Below are 17,100 nucleotides of genomic sequence, written 5' to 3'. Positions count from 1 at the left end.
TATTTAAGTGCAAATGTTGCGCAAAAAAATAGAAAATAAACCAACTAAAAGAGTCAACTTACTTGCTTTGTGTGTGGCTTTTGAGGTTGTCAAGGTATTTCTTTTTTATATTTTTTGCATTTTGAGTTGCATTTATGTTGGGGGACTCAATGTTGTTGTTGTTGTTGTTGTTGGTTGCTGCATTTGAAGCGTGCATAAATAATGCCTAGGCCTACTTTTTTTCTTCATATACAAAAACAAAACAAAATCTAAGGGAGGGGAAGCTTTTGTAAAAAAGAAGAAAAACAAAAAACAAACATTCCAGACATGCATAACTACAAAGTGCAAAATACTTACATACATACTTAGATATATGTACTTAAACACTACTTCTACATATGCATCAGTATGTATACATATACATACATATATGTTGATGTATATGTAGTTCCCTCCATTGTTCTAATGGACTTTTGCCTTAGAATGTCAAACTTTTCTTTAATGGATTTTCCCACTCAATCAAAAGAAACAACGAAGTTTTTTATACACTTTCCAATTGAGGCTGGTGCCCAGTTTGCTGATTCCTCTTAAGAGCTATCGCCTTACAAACAAAAAAGCACTGGAAATTGAAAAGTTTTAATTTTCATGACTTAGAAATGTTTAATATCAGTTTTCCTTAATTGTAGTCTGAGCAATAAGCAATCTTTGAAAATATATAAGCCTGGGAGATGGTCTACCTAGTCAATTTGGTGTAGATTTTTGCCTTTAGACAATTTATACATTTTACAACTTTTACCTTAAGCAGGTTAACTGGAAAACCATTGAAAATATGGTTTGGCTTTTTTCCAAAATCAGAATCAAACAAAACTGGGTATAGAATTTCGATATTTAAGACGATGCTAGAACAAAAATAATATTTAATACAATGGAATTAAGTATTTACACGCGTCTCTGTTGTATATTCTGTATTTTTGGATGAGACACACCAATTTGTATTACACCTTTAATTTCTAATAATAACAATTTACAACCCTTAATAAATATTGTCGAAAAAAAAAATGATTCATTGTTGAGCCTTTTTTTTTTTGTGTAATGACTGGTTTTTTGTTTTTGTAAATCTTCTCAATTTGCCTTTCATCAACGTCGTCACGTGTAGGGAGCGACGTATACGTGATATTCGCGAAGCAATATAGTAAATTACGCATACGTCATGTGGGATGTAAAGTGAAATCAGGCATGCTATAAAGATCTCTACGATGAGTACACACACACACACACAGACACATACATACGTGCATACACCTATATGGATTTACAGTTAGCATTCATTTGTTTTATTTTGCAGAAATTAATAAATTTTTATTTATGCAGAAACACGCACTGACAAATGCGGGGGGAAGGGAAGCCGTAGGGAGAAGTGAGAACAAATTACATCATTTGTGTGAAATGTTTCACATTCTCTCTCTCTCTCTCTCTACACACTCGCACACTTATACAGCCTCTGTTTGTTCTTTGTATCTTCCTGTCTCTGTCTGGCATGAGACATTAACTTCTGCATTCGGGCTTCATTCCGTTTTCAGTTTTCGTGGGTCAATCAACTCTGGCGGCGAGTTGAGGCCCCCAGAAATTTGTTTATGACGAGATTCTTTTGTTGCCAATAAAAGAAAGAATGGGCAAAAGAGAAAGAGTAAGGGAGAGAGCACGCCAGAGAGCGAGAGCAAGCGAGTGCGAAATGTAAACATTACACATCATCATCATCGTCATTCGACATGGCCAAAAAAAGAATCGAGCAGTGACCGGACCAGAGCAAACCGTTAGCATAACTTGGCGTAAAAAGAAGAAAAAAAAATAACAAAAATTCAGCTATAATATTGTTATGATTATTATGTATTATTATTTTATTCAACATTTTTTGAATGAAATTTACAAAAACAACAACAATTTGTGGCTCTAACCAAAATTCTAACGGCAAATTCTGAGCTAGCTAGAGATAGCGGAATTGAGAAGAGGGAAACTAAGAAAAGAAAGCGCCACATTACGTAGCCAAAACATGCTAATGCTTCAACTGTGTCTAACGGCATTTTTGCTTTTTGCACAGCCGGCTTCAGCCCCAATCGCCCTCCCCTCTAGCCCAAACCAAAGCATTCCCTTCTCCTTCTCTTTCCCTCTTTCACTTGTGAAAGCTAAAAACGGGTTTTCTATTAGCATTAACTTGGCGGCAAAAGAATCGCACACACACACACACACAGCAAGGAAACAGAGAGAAAGAGAGAGAGAGCAAAAAAGCTTCTTGCCCTCTCTCTTAGTGTATGTGTGTTGGCGTTGGCAGTTCTCTCGCTGGTGTTCTCTTGTACTCTTTTTTGTCTCTCTCTCTCTTCGTTGGGCTCTCGCTCGCTCACACACATATGTTGGTGCATTGACCCCTTAGCTAGCTGACCCACTTTTTGCGAATGCTTTTTGCGAATGCGAATTGCCGAGAGCTCGTACAGAGCTCGTGCCGAACAACAACTTGTGCAATAGGCAGAGACAGAGGCAGCCGCAGCAGCAGCAGCTGCTACGTTAACAGCGCTGCTTTGGTTGGATTTGCTTTGCTCTGCTCTGGCTGCTGGCTGATTTCATTTTGGCTTGAAACTTTCGTCTCTCTGTGGCTTCTGCGGCAATAGTGGCAGTTACCGTGGTTTAAATTTAAATAAAAATGTGTCCTTATATTTTTCAAGCAATTTAAATGGTAACAAAAATTTAAAGGAATAAATAATTGTGAGTAACGAGCTTATATGAATTACATATACATTTACTTTTCTAGAAGAAAGAGACTTTAAAATGAATACATTTGAATTGAGTTAAGTCGAATACATCATTAAATGAATATAAATCATTAAATGAATCTGAGTTTAACAACTATTCTATACAACTAACTTGACTTTTATTTCATTATTTTAACAAATAATTCGAATTTGTTATACATTCAGACTTCAGTTCTTCAAGTACCCATATTTGTAAGAATTCAGTTATTCATAAAATAAATGAGTTATTCATAAAATAAATGAATTATTCAGCAAATAAAAAAGTATACGACTGAATCTGCATAATGAATATTTGCGAACGAATGCAAATATTTGAAATAGTCATGTTAGTTCCTATTAATACGAATGAGTATACGAATGAATCTGTGTAATGAATGTTAGTAAATGAATATATCTATATAACCAAAACTTGTTGTTGGAACGTACTCATTTGTTATTCGTTAACTTATTTATTCAATTCAGACAAGAGTTGAATAAATGAATCAGTTTAACAATTAATCAATCAGTAATCAATTCTTTTTACTCATTTAATCGATTCATTATGAGATTGAATGTCTCACATATCATTTTAAAAGCATTTTGCAACTCTCTACGCAGTTGAGTGGTATAAAAAGTTGCTAAAATTCAAAATATACAACAATTGAATGTTTTAAATCACAGTAAAATTATGTAAACAGCTGTCAACTCATAACAAAAGGTGCAAATTGTCCGCACATTTTGTTTGTATATTAAACCAATGTGCCTGGAGGTATTATGTAGGTTTTATCTTTTGCTGGTGTTTTGTTTGGTTTTTTTTTTTGTTGTTTTTTGTTGTAACATTGCCTGTTATTATTGTTATTTTATTTGACTTTGCCGTTCAGTTTCGCCGCAGTGCCAACAAAACGAAAAAAAGAAACTGCAAATCATATGCAGCACGGCCGCTGCACTTCTCCTCTCTGTTGACTCCGCACTTCACTCCTTTAGCTTCTCTTCCATCCAATGGTATTTGGGTATCTCTTTTTTTTCGCACATGTCGTTGCATATTAATTTTCGTGTATATGTATGTATGACTGTCTGCCTGTCTCTATGTGTGTGTGTATGTAAATATCTATATGCATTTTTGCTGTTGTTAATGTTGTTGTTGTTGCTGTTTTTCGTTTTGTGCCTGCATTTGCAATAAAGAAGAACATATTAATTTTGACTTCTGGTTATTGCTGAACGCCCCCCTCCTTTGCCCCCTTTTCCCACATGCCTTCTTTTTCTCCTCTTTTTCACAAAAAAAAGAAAGAAAAGAAAGAAGGCAAAAAGAAAGCCCCACAGGCACTCAAATGAATTGCATATGCAAAAATGCAAAAAAAAAAAAAATAAAACAACAACAACCGAAAGAAAGAAAGAAATACAAATTTCAACGTTTTCCCCATTCTGAATATACATATAGATATATGCATACTATATGTAGGTATATATATTTTATTGTTCAGTTCAGTGTATAATTTATGTGTTGGCAAATTTGCTGCTCGGCTTTTCCACACGTAGTCATATTCGCCACTGTAACTTGTTTCATGCGAAAGCCTAGACGTATACTTGATATTTATGTGATACTAAAACAAAAAACTTTTGTTTTGTTTTTGTTCATGAATGAATTTGATATGATGGGGCGGTTGTACCTATTTTTATACCCATGCAAAAAGGGTATATTAATTTTGGTCAGAAGTGTGCAACGCATAGAACGAAGCATCTCCGACCATACAAAGTATATATATTCTTGATCAGCACGACGAGACGAGTTCAACTAGCCATGTCCGTCCGTCCGTCCGTCCGTCCGTCTGGATCAACGCAAACTCCTCCTAGACCGTAAGAGCTACAGAGCTGAAATTTTGCACGTAGGCTTGTATATACTGCAGGCGTTGTATATCTCGGATTCAGCCGGATCGGACCACTATATCATATAGCTCCCATACAAACCCCAAAGTCACGAACAGTGACTTTACTCAATAACTTCGTTATTTTCTATGTTATTATCGTGAAACTAGATTAGAGAGTTTATTACGCTTATAAACGACTGTGCCAAATTTAATCAAGATCGGATGACTATATCATATAGCTCCCATAGGAACGATCGGTCGAAAACAGTGACTTTTGTAAATAACTTCGTTACTTTTACCGCGATTGCTTTCAAATTAAACATTTGTTAGTTTAGTATATCTGTTAATGACTGTGCCAAATTTTATCAAGATCGGATGACTATATCATATAGCTCCCATAGGAACGATCAGTCGAAAACAGTGACTTTTGTAAATAACTTCGTTACTTTTAACGTGATTGCTTTCAAATTAAACATTTCTTAATTTAATATATCTGTTAATGACTGTGTCGAATTTGATAAAGATCGGGTGACTATATCATATAGCTCCCATAGGAACGATCGGTGGAAAACAGTGACTTTGATCAATATCTTCGTTATTTCCTATGATTGTAGGCCATTCTTTCGCAAACATAAGCCTTTTTAGATAAAACGTTCTTCCACATTGATGGCTAATAGGTAAGGAAAGAGTTACCAAAAAAGTTGCAAGGGTATACAAACTTTGACGCGGTCGAAGTTAGCCCCGGCCCTCTGGTTTTTTCTCAGTTTCAAGCAAGCATCAGTAATGTGTAGTTCAATTCGGCTTTAAAACTGAATTTTTAAAGAATTGTTGATGTACATACATATATATAGTTAAATAGTTAAACAATAGCTTCTAGTTTTTATTTAAAAAAAAGTGCTTGAGGTTTTACATTTGTTAATATCTTTTTCGTTTCACTTTAATGTAATTCTCCACTAGTTTTGGTATTGCAGAATATTCTTTAACAAAATCTAATATGGTTGAAGAGCAGGTAAATTTCAAGCAGGTCAAAATCAAGACAAATAGTTGCATATTCTAATAATTTTTTGTCAATTATTTTGCTGAATTTTTCTTAATTTAGTGAAATAAAATGTAGTCAGATAAATCACCTTTTCATTAGTTTTGATAACATTTAAAGAACTCATGAGTCTATTTGATTTAAAGTCTTAAAACCGATGACGACTATTATTCACCTCCACTAAAAAGACGTTTTCCAACACTTTCTGATGGCTATATTTTTGTACAAAAACACTAAAGCAATTAAAATTTTAAGTTAAGTTAGATAAATTAATTGAAATAATTAAGAACTTCCTACTGCACAAGCTATAAAATATTTAGAAAAACATTATTTCTTCCAAGTTAAAATGGTCTTTTGGTAAATTAAAAGAAATTTCTGTATTCCTATGTTACATTCAACAAGATTGATGCATTTTCTTGTTTAAACTCTAGCTAACAATAATTTTGTTTTAATGTCCAGTAAACGTCTATGTTAGAGGAAAACCCACATAGGTTTAACTTACTGTAGTAGCTGCTGTGGCAAATGATATATCTACATATCTGTCTATGATATCTTTCTTCTTAAAGCGTTAGACAAATATAAAATTCTACAAATATTTGCCATTAGTTCTAAAAGCAAGAACAACAACAACAACAACTGAAGTATGAAAGTGAGAAGCAAATTAGTTTTTAAAAGTATGTCATAAAGTTATTTGTTGTCTTCATACAACAAGAAAAAAATTCAACTAAAATATTTGTATGTAAATAAAATTTATAATTTGACCTAATTTTTTTTTTTTACTTGGTGGCTGGCAAACTAAATAAATATTTAATATGTTGACGAAAAGGGGGAGAAATAAATTTCCTGACTAGCATTAACATATGTTTGTGCGTATGTATAGTATTTATTTAGTTTTCCATTGCATTTTGTTTAATTCATTTAGGTAAGTTCAATTTATTGATTGGTTAGAATACAGTGTGTAGTGAGTAGCGGTAAATCTCTTCCTCACTCGCTCACTCACCAACTCTGTCTCCCTTTCTTTCTCTCACTCGCTCGTTGGGTCTGTCTGTTCATAGCTCTCTTTTCATTCTAGTGCATTTAAATGCATTTTTGTTGTTGTTGGCTCTTAAGCGTCTTATCACATGCTTTTTCTATAGCTGTACTTTAGGCCTAAGCAGATAAAGATTTATGTTCACGTTTTGTCGTAGAAGAAACTTTCAAGCGCTTTAAGTGAAGTGAAGTTGCCCCACCGCCCCCACCAGACCCTCTCAAAGACCATCTTCAGTTCAGCTTTACTGTGGTGACGACATACATTTGAAAAACGCAACAACAACAACAACTGCAACTGAATTGTATCTGTCTGACTTTACCTCTCTCTCCCTTGCTCTCTTTCTCTCTCTGTGTATTTTCGTCTTGTTGCATTTCCCCCGTATACAGTCTCTCTTAACAGTAGCAAGGCAGCTCACAGAGAGATAGAGAGAGAGAGAAACCACTAATAAGAGAGAGAAATTTTTAAGAGCAACCACCTAAAGAGTAAGAACTTTCTTTTGAATATATTTTTATTTTCTTTTTTTTCTTCTTGACTCACTGAGAATGCTTTCTGTGGGTGTGTATTAGTGTGTGTGTGTGTGTGAGTGCCCGCTGTGAGATACTGCCACTGCCGTGTTGGAAAAGTTCATTGACACTTGAAAAACATTTCATTCCGTCACTCACTCACTCACACATAGAAGGAGACGGCAGTCAGTCAGTCAGACAGACAGACAAGCAGTCATACAGTGGAACAAACTCTTTAGTTACTCATTCCCGTTGTGCGCTCATCATCTGTCACACACATTTCTCCACCTCCCCATTGCGACGACGACGTCAACGACGACAACGGCGGCTTGGCACATTTTTCAAGCTGTGCTAGGCTGAACCACATTGCTGCCGCTGGCTACGCTGCTGCTGCGGCTGCTGCGACTGCTACTGCTGCTGCGTCTATGTTTGTCTGCTTTCGGTTCAGCGCGCATCTTTCATCCTCGTGGGTAAATACGCAAAGCGCCTAGATTACACAATAGCTAGCAGTAGGCAACCAGCAGCAGCAGCGCTTTGCCAGACGGCAGCGACGCAACGACGACTGCGACAGATACTCTGCTCTCATACTTGCTCTCCCTCACTCCTACTCTCTCTTACACACACAACATTTCAACACTAGGCTACAAAAATTGCAATTCATAAAATATGTCTCAGAGTTTAGATCTGTTTTAGTTACAGTAAGTTATAGTTCATTATTAAAATCTAACCTATTCGTTTGGATTTTAAATTATTATAGGTTTACTTAAGGTAATTATACTTAAACTATATCATTACACAATAATTTGTTGTTTAATTTAAAGTTACTACTTTTTGGTTTAAAGTCAGTCAGAGTCAATGATAAAGTAGGTCACATCCTTAAGTAATGTCCTGAAGGTCGTTTTAACAAATGTATGTGATCAGTCGGATCAGTCGGAATCGAAAATGTGATGGATTCTTTAATACAAGAGATTAAACATCATTAGAATGATTAAAAGAAATTCTTTTAAACTAAAACTTTGCTGCTTCCTTCCAAAAATAGTATCATTTAAAGACATTTTTGGGCTACCTACGATTGAAAACCTTAAATATTCATAAGATCTGTTGACATTAAGACCTAGTTTTCATAATTCTTAAATATTGTTTGGAAAAAACTGAAGTTTTTAATTTAATTCCTTTAAATATTTCAAGGGCATCGCTTGAATAGAAACATTCTTGTCAAATTTTTGGGCACAACTGTAAATATCAATGCCAACTATAATGATCCTCGAAAGATTTGAAATTTTAAAGCTTAATATAAAAAACTTAAATGAAGTCTAATGTTTATTTCATCCTTCAGTTGTCTTATTTTATGAAGGAATATCCTTATATATAAATACATATATGGATGCATTGTAAGAAACTTTAATATGAAAACCACGTAGTGTAGTGTATATTTGTAGGCCTATTTAGAATCAATGGTCGATGAATAGATCGCAATTGCTTTTTGCCTCATAAAATTGTAAAGGATTTGCAGTGCATAAGAAAAGCAAACAGCTGCTGTCTGTTATCCGTCTGCCAGTCGGTCGGTTGGTTGGTTGGTTGGTTGGTTACACCATTCATTGTCTAGGGGCGGACAAGTGTCTTGCTGGCAGTAGAGTTCATGCATTGCGCAATAGTTTCTCAAGAGGCTACCTCATAAGAGACAATGGCAAAGCAACTGTTCACTGATGTTCTCAGTTTCTAAAACTTCTTTGTTCTTTTCTTTCCTCTTTGCAGCTCAAATTGAAATAATTCCATGCAAAGTTTGCGGCGATAAATCATCGGGCGTACATTACGGCGTCATCACATGTGAGGGATGCAAAGGATTTTTTCGTCGATCACAAAGTTCTGTGGTGAATTATCAATGTCCGCGCAATAAACAATGTGTTGTGGATCGTGTGAATCGTAATCGCTGTCAATACTGTAGACTGCAAAAGTGCCTAAAATTGGGAATGAGTCGTGATGGTATGTATCAAGAGGGAAGAGGTGGCAGGAGGATCAATAACCCGGCCCTTTGTGTGACCAATGCTTTTGCACTAATTGGGGTTTTTTGTTTGTGTTTGCAGCTGTAAAATTCGGCAGGATGTCCAAGAAGCAACGTGAAAAGGTTGAGGATGAGGTGCGTTTCCATCGTGCCCAGATGCGAGCCCAAAGTGATGCAGCGCCTGATAGTTCCGTCTACGATACGCAGACGCCATCGAGCAGCGATCAGCTGCATCATAATAATTATAATAGGTGCAGTATGATGACCGAAAATGATCCAATTGCAATTCAATGTACTCGGCTCTATCTAATTACCATTTTTTATTTCTCCCGCATTTTTTTTCCTGTGCATTTTCCCTTCCTTCTTCTTGGAATTCTTCTTCATCATCTCGGCCACTTTCGTTTCTCCTACTTGTCCACAATTCTCACTCAGCTACAGCGGCGGCTATTCAAACAATGAGGTGGGTTATGGAAGTCCTTATGGCTATTCGGCATCGGTAACGCCGCAACAGACAATGCAATATGATATATCGGCCGATTATGTGGATAGTACTACGTATGAGCCCCGCAGTACAATGATTGATCCCGAATTTATTAGTCATGGTAAGTGGTCAAGAAATTATAAGAATTTTGAGCTCTAGGGAAAAATATAGAACATACATATAGAAGAAATACATAAAAAAAAGATTTATTTTGAATGTTTCTCATTTTTGTTACTTAAAGATGAAGCACTTTTGTTTTCTTCACCTTTTTTACTAAGGCCTCTTATAATTCTCAACTGGTTTAAGAAAAAGGGCATCAACTCAGAAACAAATGCAGTACTGCTTTTCTTATCAAGAGTCATGATAAAATAAAGAAAAATTGGTCAGGAACTTAACTTTTATTTCCAGTTTTCCTCATAATTTTAGGCTTAATTTATTTCAATGTTCTAAAATCCATAAATCTTACCGCCTTTCCCTTTTAATTATTCCAATAGCGGATGGCGATATCAATGATGTGTTGATAAAAACTCTGGCCGAGGCGCATGCCAACACAAATACCAAACTGGAAGCTGTGCATGACATGTTTCGAAAGCCGCAGGTAAGAGTTTTCCCTTTCTAGGGTATTGGCCTAAAAGAAGACTCTAATAAAATTACTTTCACGCAGGACCTTTCACGCATTATCTACTATAAAAATCTGGGGCAAGAGGAACTTTGGTTAGACTGTGCCGAGAAGCTTACACAAATGATACAAAATATAATCGAATTTGCTAAGCTTATACCAGGCTTTATGCGACTGAGTCAGGATGATCAGGTATGTAAAACCAGACTGAATTGAAAATTTTAACAATTTAATTAAATTTATCTATTTGTTCTATTTACAGATATTGCTGCTAAAGACGGGCTCATTTGAGCTGGCAATTGTCCGTATGTCCAGATTGCTAGATCTCTCACAGAATGCTGTACTATATGGTGATGTATTGCTGCCTCAGGAGGCATTCTATACATCCGATTCGGAGGAGATGCGTCTGGTGTCGCGCATTTTCCAAACGGCTAAATCGATAGCCGAACTAAAACTGACTGAAACTGAACTGGCGCTGTATCAGAGTCTTGTATTACTTTGGCCAGGTTTGTTATTACTTACTAAAAGTAGAATTTGTATTCTAATCGATCTCTTTATGTAGAGCGCAACGGAGTTCGGGGTAATACGGAAATACAGAGGCTTTTCAATTTGAGCATGAATGCAATACGGCAAGAGCTGGAAACGAATCATGCGCCGCTCAAAGGCGATGTCACTGTGCTGGACACATTGCTGAATAATATACCCAATTTCCGGTGAGTTATTGAATTCCACTCCCCAATCACAATAAATGATTAATTGTTTATGTTCTTTGCAGCGACATTTCAATTTTACATATGGAAGCGTTGAGCAAGTTTAAGCAACAGCATCCGAATGTTGTTTTTCCGGCTCTGTATAAGGAACTCTTTTCGATAGATTCACAACAGGATCTGACATAACAACAGGAGCAAGAGGATGAGCAGCAGCAGTCGCAGCAGCAGCAACAGCCGCAGCAGCCGCAGTTCATGGATACATCAACATCAGATCAGGATGTAATGGATGTGAATCCTAATACAGAGGGATGTACGCTGGAGATGACCTTAATGCCGCAGCAGCAGCAGCTGGAGGACTAAAAGGATCCCATCTACTGCAGCAAAAAAAAATAATAACAAAACAAAAACAAAACAATTTAACATCAACAACAACAACAAAGGACAACTTTATCATCATTTAAGCTAGCATACAACCAAGGATGTGATCCTGGCCAAGGATTCACTTACACACACACACACACACACACACATACACATTTATCATGCATGCTAATAGCATTTCAAAGGGAAATCTTAAGCAAATGAAAATGCATTTTTCAAAACAGAAACAAACCACACAACATTAAACAAAAAAAAACAACAAAAACAGGAAAGGGCATATACAAAATATCTTTTGGTATATATACATACATACAAATATATATATATATATAGTTTTTCATATTTTCACACTAAGTACTTAAAGAAAACAAAAAAACCAACAAATCAACTTTTTCAATATCTTTTTCATAGTCTTTTTCACACTTCAAACCGTTTCCGCTCCTCATTAAAGAAATCCTTTGCCTAGGTTGTCTTTGCCTCATCAACAGAAATGTGTATTATATATACATATATATATATGTATATATATATATATATATATATATAAATATTTTATCATCTTTTTATGTAAACATTAACAAAAAACAAAAAAAATATCGAATATCTCGGAAAATGTGTTCTTTAAATCATTAAACAAAATGATTTTGTTATGTTACGTTTTTACAAGCAAGCACATAAAAGTATGCAATATATAATTTTTGTTTTTACACAAAAAACATTTAAAAACAAAAAATTTAAAAATCAAGAAAAAGAAAACACATCTTTTATTATTATTATTATTATTATTAATTATTATAACTACCATTACGATTACAATTTACAATTACGATTATGATTATTGATTTTTTATAAATATATATGGTATATACATATGTATATATATATATATATATATGGTAGGCAAATCCCAATCCGGTTCCAAGGTTTTTTGTAGAAAATAAAAATTTTGAGTAAAATGAAATTAAACATTTTTGATATACGCATAATTAAAACTTATGTTTTAAAAAAACAAAAACAAGGAAAATAAAAAAGAAATTAAATTTAGATAAATAAAAGGAAACTCCCAAAAACAGACTGACGGACTGACCCTGGACCTTCAACCTAACCAAAAACAAGAGAAAAAAAAAGGAAAAAATTTAAATAAACTGTAAACAGAATTAAAAATTTAAAGAAAGACAAAGGCAAATGAAATGTATCTTTTGGTTGAAGCTGGTTACAATTTTCGACTGACTATACAAAGACGTTACACACACACACACACACATATACACACACAGAGACACACACACACATGCGTACATTACAAAATAAACTTAGTTTAATTAGCTTAAAGTAAAAAACAAAAAAATGAAACAAACAAAAAAAAAAAACACATTTGGATAGTAGGTGATAATTGGTGTGTCTTATATGAATATCCCCCGCCCCCCTACCCCCAGGACCTGTTAACCCAGCCCTTGGATCGCCCCCTTCCCCTCACATTTAAGCTAAAGCTACAATTTTTGTACTAAATTAAAAATCAAAACAAAAAAATAAAACAAAAATCATGCAAACAATTTTTGGTCATACATTTAATATTAAACAAAACTCTAATTTTAAATGCAAATAAAAAAGAAATCAAATGTTGAAAAATAATTGAAAAATGATTTATAATAATAAAAAAACAAAAAAAAACCATTTACAATTCCAAAACACACACATACTGAATACTGAAACAAAAATTTATAATAATAGTTGTCAATCCTCTCAATTTGGTTGTTACTCCGCTTTGTTGCTTAAAAAGTAAACTCCTTTTTTCTCCATTCTCTCTCTCTCTCTGGTCACTTTTCTTTCTCTGTTCGTCTGTTTTAGATCCTTAGGCTTTTAAAGAGAATTATTGAAACCCTTGAAACTAATTATTGAATTGTATATATTTAGGACCAATCTGCCTATGGGCAACCGGGCTAAATAGGATCCCAAATTGAATTTTGTTGACTATTTGTTAATGTGGCATGAAATATTATTTAGTTAACCCATTTTATTTTATGAATCAAAGGTGTAAAGACTTTTAGCTTTGTTAATCAATTCGATTATTCCTCTTTACCTTTATCTGCATAGAAATTTCTTTCCTGTTTTAAGTTTGTTTCCTTCTTTTCTAACTAAAAATTAAAATCTAAATAATGACTACGACTTTTGAATTGAACAAAAAACACTTGAAAGAACTATCTAATATATAATTTCAGTGTTTCATTAAATTTTCTTGATTTTTTAAAGGTTAAGTTCTAAGGATTTTCAAATGTTGACTTCAAATAGATCACTTTGCAGTGCAGACTAGAGACTTCTATTAAATCTATTTACTTCTAATCATGGAATCAACAAAAAAGGAGAAACAATGCCGAATTAGAGTAACAAACAAAACAAAGTCGGATCTAAATCGACTTAATAATAATTTTTGCTTCCTTCTGCCCCCCCTTCAAGGACCCTGTTCAGTTAATTAGCAACTCAAATTGATTTTTGCTAAACAAAAAATTAATGCATTTTATTTGGCTTTAAATGGGAAGAACGTAATAAAATAAGTTTACAAATTACGATTTTTGGCCTTAAACAAAAAAAACAAGCAACACACAAAAAAACACACACACAAACACATTTCCATTCAAACACACACACACACACAGCATATATATATATATATATGTATACACCCACTCATAATATATATATAGAAACTTAAAAACTTTAGGTTTAATTTATATACAAAAAACAAATTAAATAAAACAAACAGTAAATGATACAACAAACAAAAAGCAAGGGAGCAGCTTTCAAACTTGGCATAAACAATTAAAAAATGTAATAGAAAATATAAATAAAAACAAAACTTTGTTAGCAATAGCATAAAAAAAAAAATAAATCAAGCAAGTTAAGTTGATCGAGAAAAATTAATAAAATAAAAGGTATATATACAAACAAGATAAAACAAAATCGATATATACATATACATGCATATATATGTATATATATTCATACATATATATATATTGTTAAATTTTTATGCTAAGTTTTTAGTGCAAGAAAGAAAACAAAAAACAAAATAATAAAATAAAAACAAAAACGGAGGAGAACGTGCAAAAGATGGTTAAATTTTTAATAATAATAATACAAATGAAAGTAAAACAATTTAAATTTAAATTTAGCATACAACAAATTATGTTACCGTATTTACATATATATGTATATATAAACAAAAACCATTAAAGAAAAACAAATAAGAACATGGAAAAAAAAAACCCAACAACTCTCCCCGCATATAACAACAACATCAACAAAAAACGAAAAAAAAAAAAAGGACTTTAAATAAAATATTCAAAAAATTAAAAAAACAAAAAACCGAAATTCATTATATAAAGCAAACAGCAAAGAAAAGTAAAATGAAACAAAATAAAAAGAAGAACTTAAACTCGAAAAAAAAAAACAAAGGAAAAACCCCCAAAAAAACTAAAACAGAATGAAAATTAATTATTACATATGATTAAGTAGATGTAGACCGACTGTTGCACATCAAACACACAAACCACACACACACACGCCACACCTATACACACACACAAATGCAAAAGGCAGCAGGAAAGCAACAATCTTTGGCCTGCATATGACAGTTATAAATGAAAAGCCCCAAAAACTCTCATGCCTTCTTCTTTTTTTTACTGACTCCTCCTTTTCTCCTTCCATCATCCCTTTTTGGTGGGGGTGAAAAAAGGGAAAACTTTAATTTCATACAACCAGCAAGAAATGTAAGAAAAAAAGCGAAGCAATAAAAAAGCAGCAACAACAAAAGGAGGCAGCAACCAGTGAGGAGAGGGGCGGGGCTACAATTTGCAATGAAGCCTGTCAAAAAAGAGCCAAAGCAGATGTAGACACGTGAACAGGATATACATACTCAAATACACAACCACACACACACACATTTACACTGCTGATTGTGATTGAGGTGCTAAAGAAAAGGAAAATGTTTCAATTTTGGACTTTAAATTTTCGATTTTGTTTCACTTTTAAATTCAATTTAGATTTTTATGCTAAACATTTGAGAAAAACTCACACTTTCCTTTTTCAACTTAGATGAATTGCGAAAGCTTAAGCATTTTCTTTTTGAATTTTCATTCGAAGGGTCTATCAAAGGGCTTAAGCAGATGATATATTTCACATACAAGAGCTGAGGAAAACTTAATAAAAGGCTGTAACTGTGGATAAAATTAGTTCGTTAAAATGAAACTTTCGATCTTTCTAAAAACTTTGGAAAAGAAACTCAAAAAGTTTGTCAACGAATGTTTTCGTTTGCCGAAACACAGGGCTTAATTTTTTAATTATTTCCAATCAATTGATGTCATCTCTTTGCCTGTATACATGTATACACAGATTCTCTGAATAAGTTTTAGACTGCTGAACTTGGACAACAATTTTTTAATTCCCTGTTCTACAGACAATTCATTGTTATATCATTTCATTATTAACCGAATATCGAGGCAAATGTTTCATTAAGTCATATATATGTCTCAAAATTAAGAGAAAAGTACTCAATTGTTTTTTTTTTTATTTTGATCACTTCATCTTAGAGACAAGCCAAGTCTTGACTTCGGACAATGTATACACAGGGCGTATGCTTAATTTTGTAAACTTTTTTGGTCAATTCACACGGCGTATGCTTAATATCTAGGCATTTTGTTTTCTTTATTATTTATCCAATTTAGTGTACATATGTACACTCTATGTATATATATTTATTTGATCTAACAAATGTTTCAATTTGGTTTACTTTTGAATTGTTTAATGGTTTTTTAAATGCTTTACGAACTGAAGACTAAGAACAACAAAAATAGGTGGGAAATCGGTAAACTGTTTGTATAAACACAGACAAAAGAATGAGAAATCGCACACAAAATAAGCATCAGCAACAACAACAACAAGAACAAAATTTATATAATATAACAAAAAACTGAAGAAAACAATGTTTTTTATATGCTTACACTCACACACAAACAAACAAACAAACAAGCAGACATACAAGTACACATAACACTTAAACAAACACATCTCTTTATATATACATATATTATATATAAATTTAGTTTTACTAGATGAATTCGTTTTTTATATATTTGTAAATTGTTTTTCTAGGTAAATCGAATTATATATATATATACAGATACAAGATATATATATATATATATATATATATAAACCGTGTCTCTATACATATATATCCATACAAAACACACACACACACACATCTATATATATATATATATATATAATGCTGATTCTGAACAGCATCAAAATGAAGAAGAAGATGGTGAAAAAATGGCAAGCATCAAATGAAAAAGAAAACGAACCTATAACATGAAAATCGCAAAAACTAAAGCATGAAGAAGAAGAAAAAAAAAACACAACAAGACAAAAACAAGAAAAATATAATTCAATTCATTCTTAAACAATAAACTGTAATCTGAATAATAAAGAAAAAAACAACCAAGAAACAAAGAAAAGAAACACAAAACAAAAATAATAATAAAAGAAAATATAAAACGCAAAAAAAAAACAATTGAAGAAAATCTCCAGCAATTGTCTTTCATTTTCATGCCTTTTTCTCTTTCAGCTACCGATTTTCAATTATAAATTAAAAAACAATTAAGACAACAACAATGAAAATATCATATGGCTCATTATATGCATAAGTGGAT

At 33.1% G+C, this 17,100-nt stretch overlaps 1 protein-coding gene across 3 annotated transcripts in view; it reads left to right on the top strand.

Moving 5' to 3' along the window:
- Window positions 1-11,573, top strand: part of Hr3 (Hormone receptor 3) — a 36,913-nt gene extending 25,340 nt beyond the window's left edge. For 2 of the 3 annotated variants that reach the window (XM_068289429.1, XM_068289432.1), the window contains exons 2-9: window positions 8,952-9,179; window positions 9,281-9,449; window positions 9,631-9,800; window positions 10,174-10,277; window positions 10,344-10,490; window positions 10,561-10,804; window positions 10,861-11,011; window positions 11,074-11,573. In XM_068289429.1, the coding sequence (XP_068145530.1) occupies window positions 8,952-9,179; window positions 9,281-9,449; window positions 9,631-9,800; window positions 10,174-10,277; window positions 10,344-10,490; window positions 10,561-10,804; window positions 10,861-11,011; window positions 11,074-11,194 (1,334 nt within the window). In that variant the 3' untranslated portion in view covers window positions 11,195-11,573. The remainder of the gene's footprint in view (window positions 1-8,951; window positions 9,180-9,280; window positions 9,450-9,630; window positions 9,801-10,173; window positions 10,278-10,343; window positions 10,491-10,560; window positions 10,805-10,860; window positions 11,012-11,073) is intronic. The other variant, XM_068289430.1, reaches the window with a different exon arrangement.
- The last annotated feature ends 5,527 nt before the right edge of the window (window positions 11,574-17,100 follow it).

This window comes from Drosophila tropicalis, unplaced genomic scaffold (assembly GCF_018151085.1).
Source record: "Drosophila tropicalis isolate 14030-0801.00 unplaced genomic scaffold, ASM1815108v1 contig_593, whole genome shotgun sequence".
Classification (NCBI taxonomy): domain Eukaryota; kingdom Metazoa; phylum Arthropoda; class Insecta; order Diptera; family Drosophilidae; genus Drosophila; species Drosophila tropicalis.
Note: the sequence above shows the minus strand (reverse complement) of the source record. Positions and strands in the feature narration are given on the sequence as shown.